Source organism: Marmota monax, unplaced genomic scaffold (assembly GCF_021218885.2).
Source record: "Marmota monax isolate L192 unplaced genomic scaffold, Marmota_monax_Labrador192_F-V1.1 WCK01_AAM20220418_F8-fsc00217, whole genome shotgun sequence".
Lineage (NCBI taxonomy): Eukaryota > Metazoa > Chordata > Mammalia > Rodentia > Sciuridae > Marmota > Marmota monax.
Window position 1 is genome coordinate 689,232 of NW_026692031.1, and position 17,477 is coordinate 706,708.

General features: G+C 35.2%; 1 protein-coding gene across 4 annotated transcripts in view; it reads left to right on the forward strand.

Annotated features, from left to right (window-relative positions):
• Auh (AU RNA binding methylglutaconyl-CoA hydratase) overlaps positions 1-17,477 on the forward strand; it is a 155,749-nt gene that overhangs the window by 36,343 nt on the left and 101,929 nt on the right. For all 4 annotated transcript variants that reach the window (XR_006853791.2, XM_058582704.1, XM_058582701.1 and 1 more), the window contains exon 4: positions 4,968-5,054. Coding sequence is in view for 3 of the 4 variants with exons in the window: in XM_058582704.1 (XP_058438687.1) it covers positions 4,968-5,054 (87 nt within the window). In the remaining variant the exon portion in view is untranslated. The remainder of the gene's footprint in view (positions 1-4,967; positions 5,055-17,477) is intronic.

Here is a 17,477-nt window from a genome sequence, read left to right on the forward strand (position 1 = left end):
GTGCCTTTTGTGTGTGTGTGTGTGTGTGTGTGTGTATTTCTAACTTTATTCCATTATGATCAGATGAGATGCAAGGAATTATATAATATATATATATTTTTTGTATTTATTTGCTTAGAGTTGCTTTGTAACCTAAAATGTGATCTGTTTTGGAGGTTTCATGAGTAGCTGAGAAGAAGTGAATACTGCCATTATTGGATGCATTATTCTGTATATGTCTATTCATTTGATTTATAATAATTTTTAGTCTGATGAGTCTTTACTGAGCTTGTCTGGATGACCTATCTGTTGGTGGGAGAAGTGTGTTGAAATTATCTGGTATTATCGTACTGGAGTCTCTGAATCCTTAAGTTGAGTTGTATCTGTTTTATGTAATTATGTGCATAAATATTTACTATCAATAGACTTTGTTGGATTGTTCCCTTTACCAGTATGAAGTGACCTTATTTGTCTCTTCTGATTAATTTTGGCTTGGAGTCTGCTTTGTCAGATATGAAAGTAGCCATTCCTGCTTGTTTTCAGGCTTCATTTGTAATATATGTATGTCTGCCTATAAGGTGAGTCTTGCAAAGAACATGTAATTGGATCTTGTTGTTTCAGCCATTCTGCCACCCTATGCCTCCTAATTGGAAAGTTGAGACCATTTATCTTCATTGTTATTATATAGAAAGGTTTATTAATTCCTGCCATTTTGATTTATTTCTGATGTTTAATTTGGTCATGTTTCTAATTTGCTTAGATGTTTTTCAAGTGAGATTTGACTTTTTGAGTGCTCTGAGGTCTGTTTTTTATTTCTTTTGTTTGTAGTATGTAAGAATTTTCTGTAGTGGTGGCTTTTAATTTTGCTTAACTACTTCATCTTCAACTCTGAAGGATAGCTCTGCAGGATATAGTAATCATGGTTGATAGTTATTTTATTTCACATTCATTCCATACTCTCCTTGATTTTAGAGTTTGCTGAAAAATTAGAATAATTATGATTGGCTTTCCTCTAAATGTGACATTTTCCTCTGAGGCTTTCAATATTTTTTTAATAGTTTTTTATTTGTAGATGAATACAATACCTTTATTTTATTTGTTTTTATTTTTTGATGTGGTGCCAGAGATTGGACCCAGTGCCTCACACATTCTAGGCAAGCGCTGTACCACTGAGCCCCAGCCCCGAGGCTTTCAATATTTTATTCTTGCTCTGTATGTTAGTCATTTTAATTATAATGTGTCTTGGAGAAATTATTTTTGTGTGGGGCTGTACTGGTGATTGAACTCAGGGCACTTGACCACTAAACCACATCCCTAGCTCTATTTTTTTTGTGTTTTATTTAGAGACAGGGTCTCTCTGAGTTGCTTAGCACCTCACCATTGCAGAGACTGGCTTTGAACTCACAATCTTGTTGCCTCAGCCTACTGTATCCTCCTTGGGCTACATAATAATTGTTTGGTTAGCAGGCATCAGCATCATTGTACATTTCCATCAGAGCTCTTGGGTGACCATGTACATTGTCAGTGAGTAGGAATCTTTTTTGTTTTTAATCCTGAGCAATAGTTCTTAACAGTAGACTGGGTTTAATGATGTTGTAGACAGATGTGTTGTCATTCAGACTTTGTTGTTCTATTTATAAAGCACAGGCAGAGATTTAATATAATTCTTTAAGGGCCCTAGGAGTTTTGAAGTGGTCAAAAGTGAGCATTGGATTCGACCACCAATTGCATTATTCCCTAACAAGAGAGTCAGCCTGTCCTTTGAATCTTTGAAGTCAGAAAATGAGGGGAATGGGGAAAAAAAACAAAAAAAAATAAACAAGGATAGAAATGAATTACAGTAGATGGGGTAGAGAGAGAAGATGGGAGGGGAGGGGGGATAGTAGAGGATAGGAAAGGTAGCAGAATACAACAGTCACTAATAGGGCATTATGTAAAAATGTGGATGTGTAACCGATGTGATTCTGCAATCTGTATTTGGGGTAAAAATGGGAGTTCATAACCCACTTGAATCAAAGTGTGAAATATGATATGTCAAGAGCTTTGTAATGTTTTGAACAACCAATAAAAAAAACATAAAAAAAAAAAGAAAATGACTTTTCTTTACTATGAAAATCCTAGATGACCTCTTCTTCCAGGAGAAGGGTGTTTTTGGAGACCTGCTGACAGTGTAGCCACCTTCCTGAGGGTCGGAGCTGGATCTTCTGGGTAACTTGCAGCAGCTTCTCCATCAGCGCTTGCTGTCTCACCTTCATGCTGTGGAGACGGCTTCTTTCCTTAAACCTCATGAACCATTCTGGGCTAGTTTCAGACTTTTCTTCCAGAGCTTCCTCACCCCTCAGCTTTCAGTGGATTGAAGAGAGATAGGGCCTTGCTCTGGATTAGGATTAAGGATTGTTGTAGCTGGCTTGATTTTTTTTTTTTTTTTCTCCCATCCAGACAACTAGAACTTTATCCATGTCAGTAATGAGGCTCTTTGACTTTCATATTGTTTGTTTATTTATTGGAGTAGTACTTTGAATTTCCTTTAAGAATTTTCTCTTTGCATCCACAACTTTTATCCAAGAGACCTAACTTCTGGTTTTTCTTAGTTTTCAACATGCCTTCCTCAGCTGTGCTTCAGTGTAAGCGATGTGTGTGTGATTCGTATTTTCATTTGAATGCTTAGAGGGCATTGTAGGATTATTAATTGGCCTAATTTCAATGTTGTGTCCCAGTTAAGTTTGCTTGTCTTATAAAAGGTTGTTTTGTGGTGACCCAAAATGATAACATCTGAAATCACTGATCACAGATCAGCTTAACAGATATAAGTGCTGAGAAGGTTCAAAATGTGATAATTACCAAAAGGTGGCACAGAGACACATAGTGAGCATATGCATTTGAGAAAATGGCACCGATAAGACTTTTTGGCACAAGTTGTTACAAACCTTCAATTTGGAAAAAATGTGTTATTTATTAAATAAAACAGTGAAACAATTAAATAAGACTGTATGTAAATATATATGAATATGTAAAAACAAATACATGTATATTTTTTCCTATTTTTTCATACTGTGGATCTTAGGAACCTCAGTATATGATTTTTTTTTTTTTTTTAAATTGAGAACTTTCACCTTTCACTTAAAGGGAGTACTTTATGGCTTTTCTGTGGCATATCTGAATTGTCAGCATCACTTCTCTTATAGTTTGTGGCCATTGTTAAGTAAAATAGGGGCTACTTGAACATTAACAGCTTCTCTGTAACAGTTCATCTCAAAACTGAGCCCCTAAGTGACTGATAGATGTGTTGTGTATACAGTGTGGTTACTCTGGGAAAAAGGGAATGTGTTAGAACCAGAGTTAGGTCTTCATGTCTGGGGTGAGATGGAACAGGACAAAGCAAGGTTTCATCAAACAACTCAAGTAGTGCATAATTTAAAACTTAAGAATTCTTGTTTATTTCTGGAATTTTCTACTTAATATTTTTGGACTGTCATGACTGTGGGTAACAAACAGTGGAAAATGAAAGTGTGGGTTAGGAGCTATGCACCTGCCCAGTAGTGGGATTGCTGGGCCTTGATAGTTGTTTTGAGGATCCTCCCTGTACTTCTCCATGATGTCTGTACTAATTTGCATTCTTATTAATAGAGCTCAAGAATTCCCTTTTCTTCATTTGCTATCATTTATTTCTGATAATAGCCATTTTAACTGGTGTGAGGTGATACAAAATTATAATTTTGTATTTTCCCTAATGATCAGTGATACTGAAAATTTTTTCATATATTTGTTGACATTTTGTATAAAATGTTTTTTATGTATAAAATGTTTTTTACTTCTCTTTTTATGAGAAGTTTTTGTTAACATCCTTTGCCATTTTTTTAGTCAGATTATTTATTCTTTCGCTATTGAGTTGTTTGCGTCTCTATATATTTTGCACATTAACCCCTTACCGGTTATATAGTTTACACATATTTTTGCCCATTTTGCAGGTTGTCTCTTTACTCTTTCGATTATTTTCTTTGTTATGTAGAAGCTGTTAGTTTGAAGTAATTCCATTTGTCTATTTTTCCTTTAGGTAATATTCTTGTTTTAAAAACTTAGTAAGTGGTTATTATTCTGTGTATCTTTCTGTAAATGCATGTTTCATTCAGTGGATTTATCTGTATTTATACTCTTAATTCTTTTCTTTCTTGTGAGAGTGTGTGTGTGTGTGTGTGTGTGTGTCACTTTGTTGAATAACTATTGCCTAATTTTATTTTTTCTTTTTGATGTATATTTAGATTACTTATAGTTCTTTGCTGTTCTGCATATGCTCTGTTGAATGCTATCTTGAGTATTTTTTTGTTACATGATAGAGATTTTCTGTGGGATGTATACCTGAGAACTGATGGACTGTATGATATGTGATTTGTTAGCTCCAGTTCTCACTCCCCTGGGAAGTGGGTGAGTTCACGTGCCCCAGCTCTAGCCATACTTGATATCATGTGTGGTCATAATTAATTTATAATGGATTAAAAAGAGAGTAGATGGCCACATGTATGCCTTGTATACCCTCTCATTTATGAGTCTAAGATGGTGGTGGGAAGGTAGAATGAATGTGAGAACAAAGGCGCTGGCACCACTATGTAGTCATTTATGCTTATATGACTGTGTTTATTTGTATTTTTAGTGAATAATTATGTTCAGATTTCTTAGTTTTCCTTTCTACTAGAATAACTGCTGGTATCATCCAAACACAGTCTCTTACTTTAAGAATGTAAAGGGGTCCTGAAGCTAGAAAGCTTGAAAAGTGTTGCTTTAAACATGTAATAGCTGTACAAAAAAAAACAATATTTTATTCTTGTTGAGAGTGGTCATCGGGAAGGAAAACAAAGGTAATTTAGTTCCTTTAATAGATGAAAAAATTAGTTGACTTTTAAAGTTTCGTATTAATTTTAAATAAATTTTCAATTCTTTGCCTTAAATTTTGTTTAAAACAAGATTATATTTGTAAATAAAATACTTTGCAGGTGCTGATCTTAAAGAAAGAGCCAAAATGCATTCCAGTGAAGTTGGTCCTTTTGTCTCCAAAATAAGAGCGGTGATTAATGACATAGGTAAGCATAATTAAATTCTCCTTTTAGCATGCCAAAGATGATCTTCAGTGTCAGACATAAACAGTTGCATATTGTCTTTATGTATAAACTTTGGTCATATACTTATATTATTATACTCATGGCTAATAACTGGCTAATTTATTTGTTATTTATTTACTTTTAATGTTGATAGCAGCTTTATTCATAATTGCCAAAAATTGGAAATAAATGATTGAACAGACACACAAACTATATATCCATACTAACACAGCATCCTTAGCAGTTGAAAAGAACAAACTGATATGTGCAACAACATGGATGACTGTCAGACATTATGTTGAGCAAAATGAGCTAGATATAAAAGACTGCATACAATATGACTATATGCATAAGAAATTCAAAGGCTTGTGAAACATTTTACTGTTAAATCAAAATGCTGGTTATATCTAAGGGAGTTGGTTACTGACTGAGAAAGAAATGAGCAAAATCAGTTCTAAAAAAATCTGATTAGTGCATTATAGTTATGCATAATGGTGAGGTTCATTTTGACATATTCATGTATGTCATGTTTAATTTAAAAAATCATGTGAAATATTTTATAATTACAGATACCTCGTATGTGTATCTTTTAAATAACTGCCTACACAAAAAATTTATGGATTTGTATTTTTTTGTTTTTTTATATAAATGTGGTCATACTATTTCCTTAGAATTATAGTACATATAGCAGTGTACTTTATTGTTATCAATTTTCAATTTTACTATTACATATTAATCTAGTCTTAGCTAAGATTTTAAATCATTTCTTCATTTAATGAACATTTTAGGTTTTAAAAATTTTTTCACAGTTTTTGTTATTTATACTCAATCAGTGAATGTCCTTTAATGTGGGGACAAGGGCATCGAGTACTGCATACATGGCATATGTTAAGGGCATTGGAGTGGCAGGCCACTCTTCTCATGCTGGGCATGTGAGTGGCAGACCGCTTACCCACTAGGCACATCCCTGGGCGTGAAACTGTGTTGCGGTCCCTGTGCTTGCTCCACAGCCTGCTCCTCGATTGGTTGCTGCAAGGACAGTTGGCAAAAATTACATTGGTGGCTGCCTGTAATCTGCTTAGCTACTATCTGAGTATATATACATGGTAACTGCGCAGTAAAATCAGACCTGCTTCCTGCTTGGTCTCTGGAGGTCTTGATCAGGGACTTTGTAGCCACTCTCTCCTCTACCCTGTTCCATGGACCTCCTCGCTAGACAAGAGAGAGCTTTTACATAAGAGACATTTTTGCACAGACACAGAGTCTTAAACATGAAGTTGCTATTCCAAGTGTCATTTGTTCATTTTTTATTTTGTAAGTCATATCAAATTGTATCCCACAAATATAATAATTTATTTATTACAAATTTATTGGTACATTATAATTATATATATTAGTAGGATTCATTATGCCATATTCTTACATATGCATAATTTGATCAATCTCATCCTCCCTAATCTTCCCTTCTGTTCCACTCCTCCTTCAAGAGAAAAGGACAGCTAAACATATTAATTTGAATTTTTTCAACTAAGACGTGCTTTCCCCCTCTGCAAGTTGTCTTTTCACATCCTTCATCCTTTTGTAGGATTATTTAATAAATATTTATTTTAAAGACTTTTCAGGACACGTTGCTGGGGATCAAACTGGGTCCTCTGGTGTGACAGGCAAGTGTGCTACCACTGAGTTATAACTCAAGCCCTAAAAGAATTTTGTCTGTTAATCTTTTGTTCAGTGTGTTACAGATAATGTCTTTTAATGTACCACCCCAATTTGAGTTTATTAGCTTTAAATTTAAAACTTTTAGTATGTGGACAATACAAGGTTCCTATCTTTATTCTTTGTCCTTGAAGATTTTCTTTGTTGATTCTCACATATTAGTTCTTCCAGATGAATTTAGTACTTAAAGTTTTTTTTTAAAGCAAAGCAAAGAGGGGAAAAAAATACTCCGTTGGGTCTTTGATTGGAATGCCACAAAACTTGGACATTTTTATGATACTGAAATCTTTCCAAACATGGTATGCATGGCTCCTGTTTTGGAGATTCATTCATTTGGGGTGGTGCTCTCATTCATTTTTAAGTGACTTCAAGGAAGTTTAATGGTTTTTTTCACATTGGTCTTGTTCTTCTCCCCCCCTCCCCCAGTATTTATTTCTAGTTATTTTTTTAAGCATTTATGCCTTTAAATGTGATCTTCCTCCTACTTTTATTGCAGTCTTATTATTACAGGTCCATAGGACAGTTACTGAATTTTTATGTAGTTATTTTATATCAGTCCAGCTTAGTAATAACTTGCATTATTGTTCTTCCTTAATTTGTATTTTCCACATGAAGTGTTCATTGCCTTATCAATCATTATCAATGAATAAAGCATTTTTATCTTTTATTTTCCCACATTTTTATTAGTGCCTTATAATTATACATAGTAGTTGGAGTTATTGTTACATATTTGTACATGCACATGATCCCAATAATTTAATCTTACATATTTTAATACATATATATTTTTACATTGGCTAAGACCCTTTATAATATTCATTTGTTGCAACCTTATCTGTTTTGATTTTGGTGAGATTGTTAATGTTTTTTAGTTGAGGAAAAAATGTCAAAGTTTGCCAAATGCTTTTAAAATGTCAGTTAGTATTTATTAGAATTTAGCTCAATTAGCCTGTAATACACAGAGTTATCTTAATAATTGACTTACCAGGGCTACGCTGTCCTGGTATGACTAGAATAAGCCCTACCTGATCATTGTGATTAGGGGTGGAAGTGGTTTTTAATATGGATTCAATTCTGAATATTTCTGGTGTAATCACAAAGGAGATTGTTTTAATTTTGGTTTTTTTTGGTTACTCTTTTCTGGTTTGTTAAAAAAGTTTATTTTGTTCATAGAGCATGGTAAAGCTTTCCATCTTTTCCTGTGTGGGGTAGAGAAGTACTTTCTTACTTAACTGGCTGGTGGAATTTGTTTCCTCTTGGGGCCCAGTGTGGTTTTATTAGTGTCGTTACTCTCTACCCCTCTTTTTTTGGCCAAAATTTAAAGTTTTTTTGTGTTGATTTGCATAGTGGTCATGGACTGAATTGCCTCTTCCTCCTGATCTGTGTCCTGTGCTGGTTTGGTCTTAGGCCCCTCCCTGCTTCTCTTTCCAGCTTAAACCTCAGGTTCAGATTCTCCTGAGACAGATAAGGAATTTAGTTTAATGTCGATCAGAGAGCTCAGTCTTGGAAGTAAAATTTCATGTTCCCTGTAACTTTTTAAATATTGGATTTTAAATTAAGATTGGTCTCATTGTTTAAGTCACCCTAATGTTTTTTCCAGAATCTCCACTTATGGTTTCTCCATTTATGGTTTCTTCTCATCTTTGCAGCAGCATTTTTCTTTTCTGTGATATAATATAGCTTTTCTCCTCTATGTCTTGATCTAGTCTCCTTTTATTCTCCAAGAGCTCCTCAGTATTTCTTAATAATAATTCATTATTGCCACATTTTGGTAGATTTAAAAATTTTAAGGTATCTGTTGTGACGTTCAGTGAGATTTTGAAAGGCATGTAGAAACTTAAGTATCTTGCTCTAACCTACTTTTTTGATACTGGGAATTGAATCTAGGGGCTCTTAACTACTGAGACATATCCCTAGGGCTGCCCCCCTACCTTTTTTCCCCCCTAGCCCCTTTTATATTTTATTTAGAGTCTCACTAAGTTTCTTAGGGCCTTACTAAGTTGCTGAGTCTGGCTTTGAACTTGTGATCCTTCTGCCCCAGCCTCTGGAGCCACTGGGATTACAGGCAAGTGGCCACTGTGCCCAGCCTAATATGTGAAAACTAGAGGCAGGCGAACTTTCTTAAAAGAAGTAATATGATAGGCTCTGCAGGCAATGTGATCTCTGTTGCAGCTACTCAACCTTGACATTACAGTGTAAAAGGAGACTCAGACCATGTTTGAACATTTGTATAAGTAAATGTACATGGCTCTTTTTGCAGTAAAGTTTTATGCATACTGAAATTTTAATTTCATAAAATTTTCGTGTGTCATGAAATAGTATTTAAATTTTTTGTTAGCTATTTAAAATATAAAAAGCATTTTTAGCTCATAGTGTGTACTAGAATGAAATTAAGCACTGACCACCCTCCCTTTTTAAATCTCAGTTTTCTTCTTCTTTTTTTTTTTTTTTTAAGGGAGAGAGAGAGAGAGAGAGAGAGAGAGAGAGAGAGAGAGAGAGAGAGAGAGAGAGAGAAAACTGTTTAATATTTATTTTTTAGTTTTCGGTGGATACAACATCTTTATTTTATTTTTATGTGGTGCTGAGGATCGAACCCAGCGCCCTGCACATGCCAGGCGAGCGCGCTACCGCTTGAGCCACATCCCCAGCCCAAATCTCAGTTTTCTTCTAATTTCTTTATTTTTCCTCATTTGAAATTAATTCTACCTTCCATTCTTTTCATTTGTTTGGTTTTAAAATTGACCGGTTTCCAGTTCTAACTCGGACAGCTTGCTTCATGGTTAGCTCAGGAAATTTTCATTGTTATTTGGAGACTTAAGGGTTTTAAGTCCTTTATATTCTGTGGTAGGGAGCTTAAGATATTACACTTAGGGATTTGCATTCTTGGTAAGATTTAGGAACCAGAATGGAGCATAAAACTTGCTAATGAGTAGAGGGATAGAAGGAGTAGGAAAAAAAACAAAAACCAGAAGTTCCTATAGTCTTAAAAAATGGAAGGACGGGGCTGGGGATATATTCAGTTGGTAGAATGTTTGCCTGCCATGACTAGGACCTGGGTTCAATCCCCAGTGCCACCAAAAAGCAAAACAAAAACAAAAACAAAAATAAGAGAAAAAAGAGAGAAAAAAGAAGCATACAAATTAAGAACAAACTAAGTAAGATGCTGTTGAAATATGGCTAATGGTTACCATTAATATCATTCAGTTAAACTTGCTATTGAAGTTAAAATCCCCAGTTATGTGTTGTTGATAATGGCAACATCTTGTGTAGCTATTTTTGTACCAGAAGATTGCTAATCAAAAGAAAGGGATAGGTTAAAAAAAAAGTCATTATTAATGAGTTACTATATATGATAAAAGGTTATTTTTCAGGAAGCATAACCCTAAGCCTGTGTATATACAGATAAAATGATACAGAAAAATTGGCTAGTTTATTATCATCAGCGAAATTATAATCATTGTGGATAATTTCAACTCATCTCCTTCAATTTATCATGAGGTTAAAACCACAAAGTTAATAAAGATAATGATTTAAACATGGTTGCCAAGTTTGGTTTAATGAACTCTTAACCCCAGATCAGAGAAAACTATTGTTCTCATGAATAAAAAAAAATGTGTTATCCGGCCCCCAAAGTTTGTTAAATTTCAGAAAATTGATACACAGAGACCACGTTTGCTGTTCACAATATAGGTAAGTTCGAAACAAAATACGCCAACATAGAAAACCAAATATTTGTCAATTTAAAAGAAACTATTAATTAACTCATGAGCCAGAGGAGGAACTGTAGAGGGGGAAAAAAATTCTAAGCATAAATCATTAGGCCAAGCATGGTGATGCATCCTGTAATCCCATTGACTCTGGAGGCAGAGGCAAGAGGGATGCAAGTTTGAGGATAGCTATAGCATCTTAGTGATACTGTGTCTCAAAATAAAAATAAAAAAGAACTGGGGTATAGTTCAGTGGCAAAGGACCCCTGGGTTAAATCCCCACTACTGAGAGGAAAAAAGAAGAAGGGGAAGAAGAGGATTGATTGTTGTATATTCAGTACATGAGACTTGGCCAAAGAGTTACTTGAGGGAAATTCATATGTTAGTAAGAGAAAAATCAGTGACAATAAATAACTAAGCTTTACCTTAAAAAGTTATTTTGAAAAGTTGTATGCCGCAGTCCGGCTGCAGCAAAATAACCGGGGGGTGACGAACAACTTGTGTAGATTGATACAGCAGGAGAGGGAGCCGTTTATTGCAGGACAGGAGCAGTATTTATACATTCCACACAGCTTATCTAATTAGCATAAACTAGATACATCAGTCAACCAATCAGGAATCTCCACACTTAATGGCTTGTTTTTGTTACTTCTCAAACCACTCCCTCTGGCATTTTGCCAGGCACCATCCAGACTTGTTTACGAACTCTTAACATTCCTCTGGCAAAATGCCAGGTGTTATTTTGACTTGTTTACAGACTCTAACAGTTGTAAACCCAAGAAAGTTCAGGGAACTTTCAGAGGCAAGAAGACAGATATAATAGAGAGGAACAAATTCTCAGCCAAGCCCTTTCAGGGGAGTACAGTGCATTTAATAATACATACACTGCAAATGAAAAAAGACAAGATTATAGACACTGTAGAGACTGTGACGATAAAAAGAAAATGTCTTGAGAAAATTGTGCCAGTAAACATGAAATTTTGGTTTCAGTGGGCTGGGTATATAGCTCAGTTGGTAGAGTGTTTACCTAGCATGCACAAGTCTCTGGGTTCAACCCCCAGCACCAGAAAACCAAACCAAAATAGAACAAAAGCAAACAACAACAACAACAACAAAAAAAAAAAAAAAAAAAAAAGGAAGAAATCTTGGGCTAGAATAGTTTTAAATGTTGAAGATGTACATTTCAGGCATTTTGCTGAACTTGCAAAGAACAGATCATTACAATCTTATATAAATGATTCTACAGTCAAGTCTAGTGAGAATTTACTTCTAAACTCATCTTTTCATATCCGTAGCATCATTTTATACCTGTGTACCCTTTATACCTAAGTATAAAAGAAACAGTGAGAGAAAGGAATATGAGGAACTCATCTGTATGAGTGAGTATAGATGAAATCTAGCTGGTTGTCAAAAAAGACCAAGGAATGTAAGGGTGGTTTCTATTTGAAAGAATTAATTTTTATTTATGATATTTAGCAAGATAAAGCATAGATTGAGAAAAAGCATTTGAGAAATATCAACAGGTATTCATGAAAAAAAGCTCACAGTTAATTAGAAATAGAAGGAAACTCATTAGCCCTGTGAAAAGCATCTGTGAAATGTTAGAGGCCATTTTCTAAAATCAGTAATGAGGTAGGAGACCACTCCCATCACCATCTCTGTCCAGTTCTGTTCTGAAGTCCTGTCTGTATAGAAAGGTAAGTAAAGACTGAAAAAGAAGAAGTGACACTGTCCTGAGTCCTCTACATCAAAAAGATAAAAGGATCAACTGGGTACAGTGGGACACACCTGCATTCTCGTTACTCAGGAAGCTTTGGCAGGAGGATTGTAAGTTTGAGACCAGCCTAGGAGACTTAGTGAGACCCTGTCTCAAAATTTAGTTTTAATAAAAGAACTAGGAATGTTAGGTTCTGGGTTCAATCTTTGATGTTGCAAAAACAAAAACAAAAACAAAAAAACCCTGCAAATTCTCAGCATTGATTTAGTGAGGAACATGAGCAAAAAGCAACCCCAAATAGCCAACTACTTCTACTAAAGTAGGAGGAAATGAGGAGGTCTTATCTTATTAGTACTCAAGACTTATTTTAATGACATAGAAATTAAGGTGACACATTATTTGCATTGTGATAGACAGGTGGCCCACTGGAGTGGAACACTGTCTGATTGAAGCTCAGGCCCTGGGGAACAAATTTGGGATCTGTGCAGGTAAAAGAAGATGAGAGGCACAGTTGGGATTGTAGACATGCTTTACTCAGAGACAGCAGCCACCCCAGCCTGAGTCTTTGCATAGGCCTTTATTATATGCAGGCCAAACAGAGAAGACACAGCGCCAACAGGTTACATAGGTTACATCTGCATGCTCATGAGCAGATGTTTGTGACCTTGGGTCCATATTGCTGAATGGAGGTGTTTATGACCTGGACTGTATACTAAAACATAGCTGGTCAGAAATCTCAGTAAAGAAGCCTAACTGTAGCCATCTTGGATCTGACCCACAAACATAGAACTCCAAAACAGATCCACCCAAGTAGGGAAACTTAGATACCACAGAGGTAGCGATGTGGATTGCTAGGGAATGGCAGACTTATTAAGTAATTAATGGCAAAGCTTTTAAATAAATAATTAATTATGAAAAAACCATATAAAAGGAAAGATTGATAAATTCTACCAAATTAAACTTAAGAAACCTGTTCTTCAAAAATTACTGTACATAAAATAGAGTCACAAACTGGGAGAAAATACTTGAAGCAGGTGCTAAAGGATTTGTGTGTATACATTTGCACAGAGGAATGGACACTCAATGAGACCACAGCCTTGTGGTCAGTAAGAGGGCACCACAGAAAAGGACTTCACACTAGAGCGGGAGAAGGGGGTGAACCTGGAACGATGGTTAGTTAGCCTCATTAGTAATTGTGGAAATGCAAAGTAAGACCACAGTGGAAGGCTGTTCTGTCCATAGCATTATCCAGAAATGTTTAAACTTGTTACTGCTAAGAGCTAGGGAGGAAGCAGATCACCAGGAAGAACATTTGATACACTTCCAAAGGGAGATAAATTGGTCAAGTTGCTTAGGGAACCAGGTTGATATTGCCTTACAGATTAGAATGTCCACATTTCATGAAACTTTGTAGTTTACTTTTTAGGGGGCATTTACTTAGAGGGGTGACTTTAAGCCTTTTTGCTAACCCCGCAGTAAGAAAGAAATCTACAGTTTGGCCCCTTGAACACATAGTGCTGCTCATGTTCCTTTTCTTGTGTACTAAAGTTGATGCTACCCTATGCTATTTTTTTTTTTTAAAGCCTAATTTTGATCTACTAATGATGGCTTGGTATTTGGATTTGAAAATACATTGTTCTATAGACATTTTTGTATATGTGTCCTAGGGACACTTACATTGTTAATAGCAGAAAGATGACAACATCCAAATCTCGATGACTGGAGAATGGGTGAATGTTTTTTGTATATTTGTACAATTAGATACTAGTCAGCATTGCATATAAATGAATAATATACCCATGTAAGAGTATGGATGAATATTTGAAGCAATATGATTTTTTTTATAAACAGCATGGAAAATTAAACAGTCTATAGTTTGCGAATGTGTAAATAAAATCACACTTGTACAAAGAAAAATTCGAAAAAGATGAACACGGGTTTGGCAAGTGTTGGTTTCCTTTGGGTTTGGGAAGGCAGGTGAAGAGAGCAAATGGACAAAAAAGTATTAGCTCTGACCTTGATGTACTTGGAGTATTAATTATATGGAAGTTGTTGTTATTATGCTTCATTATGTGTATGTGAATATATTCTTCATATGTGCCAAGTTAGATCAAACAATTTTTTAAGATTCGTATATATTGAGTCCTGAAGACATTTCTTATTTATTGAATAGTTTTATTTTTCTTTTTTCTTATATTTTTCTTATTTTCAAGGAAAGCCAAAATTCTACATTTTCAAAAATATTTTTTAGTTTTAAGGCTTTTCAAGGGAGAGGAAAAAAATCCATTTTCAAGCGTAATAAAGTGGACTAACAGACCAGACCTTGCAGGAAGAACATTTGATACACTTCTTATTTCTTGGTCCTTATTTCACTAATTCTTCTCATATTATTTGTTCATTTTCTGAGAGAAGAGCTTGCTAGATTAATTTTTTCCTTGGGAGAAAGTGGCTTGGCTGGTGGATGGTCATGGATTTGGTGGCAGAAGATCCTGCCTATTCTTATGGGGCTCCTTCATATTCAGACCCAGTGGTTAAGTACCCTGAGTATGTGTTGCTGGGGCCTGCCCACTCTGCCTCAAGGTGGGTGTTAAAATTTCAGGCTGTGAAGCTATAATTTTATTTTGCAATTGTAGTATCAGTTATGGGACAAGTCAGGGTTTATCCTGCCTTTTGGACATCACTTCCCCCCTCTTGTCCTGTGAGGTTTACATTTCCCACAACTGGAGACGCTCTCTGCTTGTTTTCTGAGGAACTTAAAGCTGCTGAACTTACGTGAAAACTAGTTTATTAAAATACAGATCAGAAAGAAGTTCCTTATTTTCACTTACATTTTTTTATGTTAGTGTTCCTAACTTCTTAGAAAGTCTGTTCTTTCTAAACAGTAACTCCAAAATCCTAGAAAAAAAATTCATTTATTTTGTTTTTAAAAAGAAAAGTGATGTGGCTTTTTTGACATGCTTCATTCAGAGGAAATGGAGAGTTATCAGATTCCTAAGACATTGATTATTGTTACAAGTCTCTTCCCCTCTTCAAGTATGAAGTATCTCTGTTGAAAGTAACAAATCCATTATTTTGAAGACATCAGCAAGGAAACACAGACATAGAATGATTAGAGTCTACAAACATTGTAGTTTCCAGGGCTTCCTGGTGTACACCTTCCTTGCAGGGTTTCCTGGTTGTGGCAGGATGTGCATCACAATGGGGACCAAAATTATGCAGATTAGCAGTATAGAGTATAGAGAGTCCACATGTTACTTGTGTGTCCACTGATGGCCATTCTTAAGTATTTACTTCTTTTTTGTGGCACTCTAATCTGTGTTAGGCATGTACCCTCTACCACTGAGCTACATCCTGGTCTCGTTCTTATGCAGAGCTAAGAAACATGTTTGAAATTCTGTCTTAGGTACAAACTCTGAGGAGTTGGGCCCAATTCTCTCTTTTTGAGGCCTTCAACAATTAGTACTTAGTAATGAAGATATATTTAAAATAGTTTTTCACTCAAATATTACATTGTAGATTCTAATGTGAGGTAAAATGTTGTTTTTTTGAGTGATCTTGCACAGTACTCCTTCAAAATGTCAGGAATTTCCAGCTTCCTATTCCTTTCTCTGATGAAATAAAATTGCAGAAACTTTCATTTAGCTTTGTAAATGTAGGCTGAATTTGCTTTGAAATGCAGATAATTACCTTAAAGGGGGCAGATTATGAATCCTCTGCCTAACTAAAGTCTTTTTTTCTAAAGATTTTGGTAAAGGGTTTTATAAAAAGAAATAATTTTTGAAAATTTTGTATTCTCTGGTTATATTTTCTTCATGTGATTGAAATTCTACAATTCATGTGTTTTTTTTTCCTATCAGAAAAAGTTGTATTTCTTTGTCAAATACAAAAAAGATATTTTTGTGCAATAGATTAAAAAATCTGTATGAAAAATCTGATGTAAATTTTATGGGATAAATCTCAAGGAGTGCTTTTCATTTTATTTTTGTTATTGTGTTTTTGAATTTTAGAATTGGGACATATTTGAAGTTTAGAGTTGAAAGGCTTAAAGTAGCATGAAGTAAGTCACTAACAACTTAAAACAAATTTACCTTAGTATAGTAGATGCACACACATATCAAACTTATCTGGGCTGCCCTTGGCAGAGATTTTTTTTTACTGGAATCAAACTCTGCTTATGCCTTAGCCTAGCTGTGTCTGTGCAAGAAAAATTTCTTTAAGGTTTTGTTATCTATATGATCTTTCCTCCTACTATATTCATATTAAGCTTGTAGTTACATTATATCTCACAATATAATGGTACTCTCAGGATGTCAAAAGATCCCCTGGGCTTAACATTTTTCACGAAGATATATAAGATGTTTATTTTCTTGTAGAAAAATTGCATTTTACACATTATTAAACTGAACTCCTCTGAATTGTTTTGTTATAAGTTTACAGAGGCATACTGGTTGAACAGAATCTCTTCATATGGATTCTAATCTTCTGCCATCTGGTACTTTCCATATCTCCTCCCTGTTGTAAGAAATAAGTGGACTTCATTTTTTGCAACCCTGCCTGGTAACTAGCATGGTAACCGGTACATGGTAGGCAGACCCAAAAACAAGGGCAAATGGGCTGGGATCCAGCTGGGGCAGACATGGGAGCCAAAGGGTAATTCTTTCTTCCTGTCTTCATATTGGACTTTCTCCTGGAGTTCCTTTCAGTTTGCCTCTAACTAATATTCTAAGAATCATGATGAAACTTGCCTGCATCTTAATTTCTCTTTCTACCCCCGCTCCCTTTTAATCCTGTTATGTGAACGAGGATGATAGAATGAACATGGATGAAGCAGTTCTTGGATGGGGTCTGCTGTTGGAAATTGGGACAGACTGCTCTTTATCTAGATGGGGGTAGCAGGTGTAACTCAAGAGTTAAAGTTTACATCCAAGTGGAGATTTTAGACAAGTAGTCAGATTTGAGAGGCACATTTGGGAGTCATCAGAATGTTGATGCTATGCAGAACTGTGGCACTGGTTAAGGTACTCGGGGGTTACTGTAGAAAGAGGAGAACCAGAAAGATAGTCCCACCAGAGTATGGAGGGAGGAAGAATCCATTTATTTGAAAGAAAATGTTTTAAGGGGAGTTAAATGCCCCTGAAAGGTCAAACTAGATGACTGAAAAGAATTGCTGCTAGATTTTGCATCAGTGTTTTCAGTGACATTAACAAGCATTTAATTTTATTTATTTATTTTTGTAGACAATTGTTAGGAGTTTGGGACAGCTGC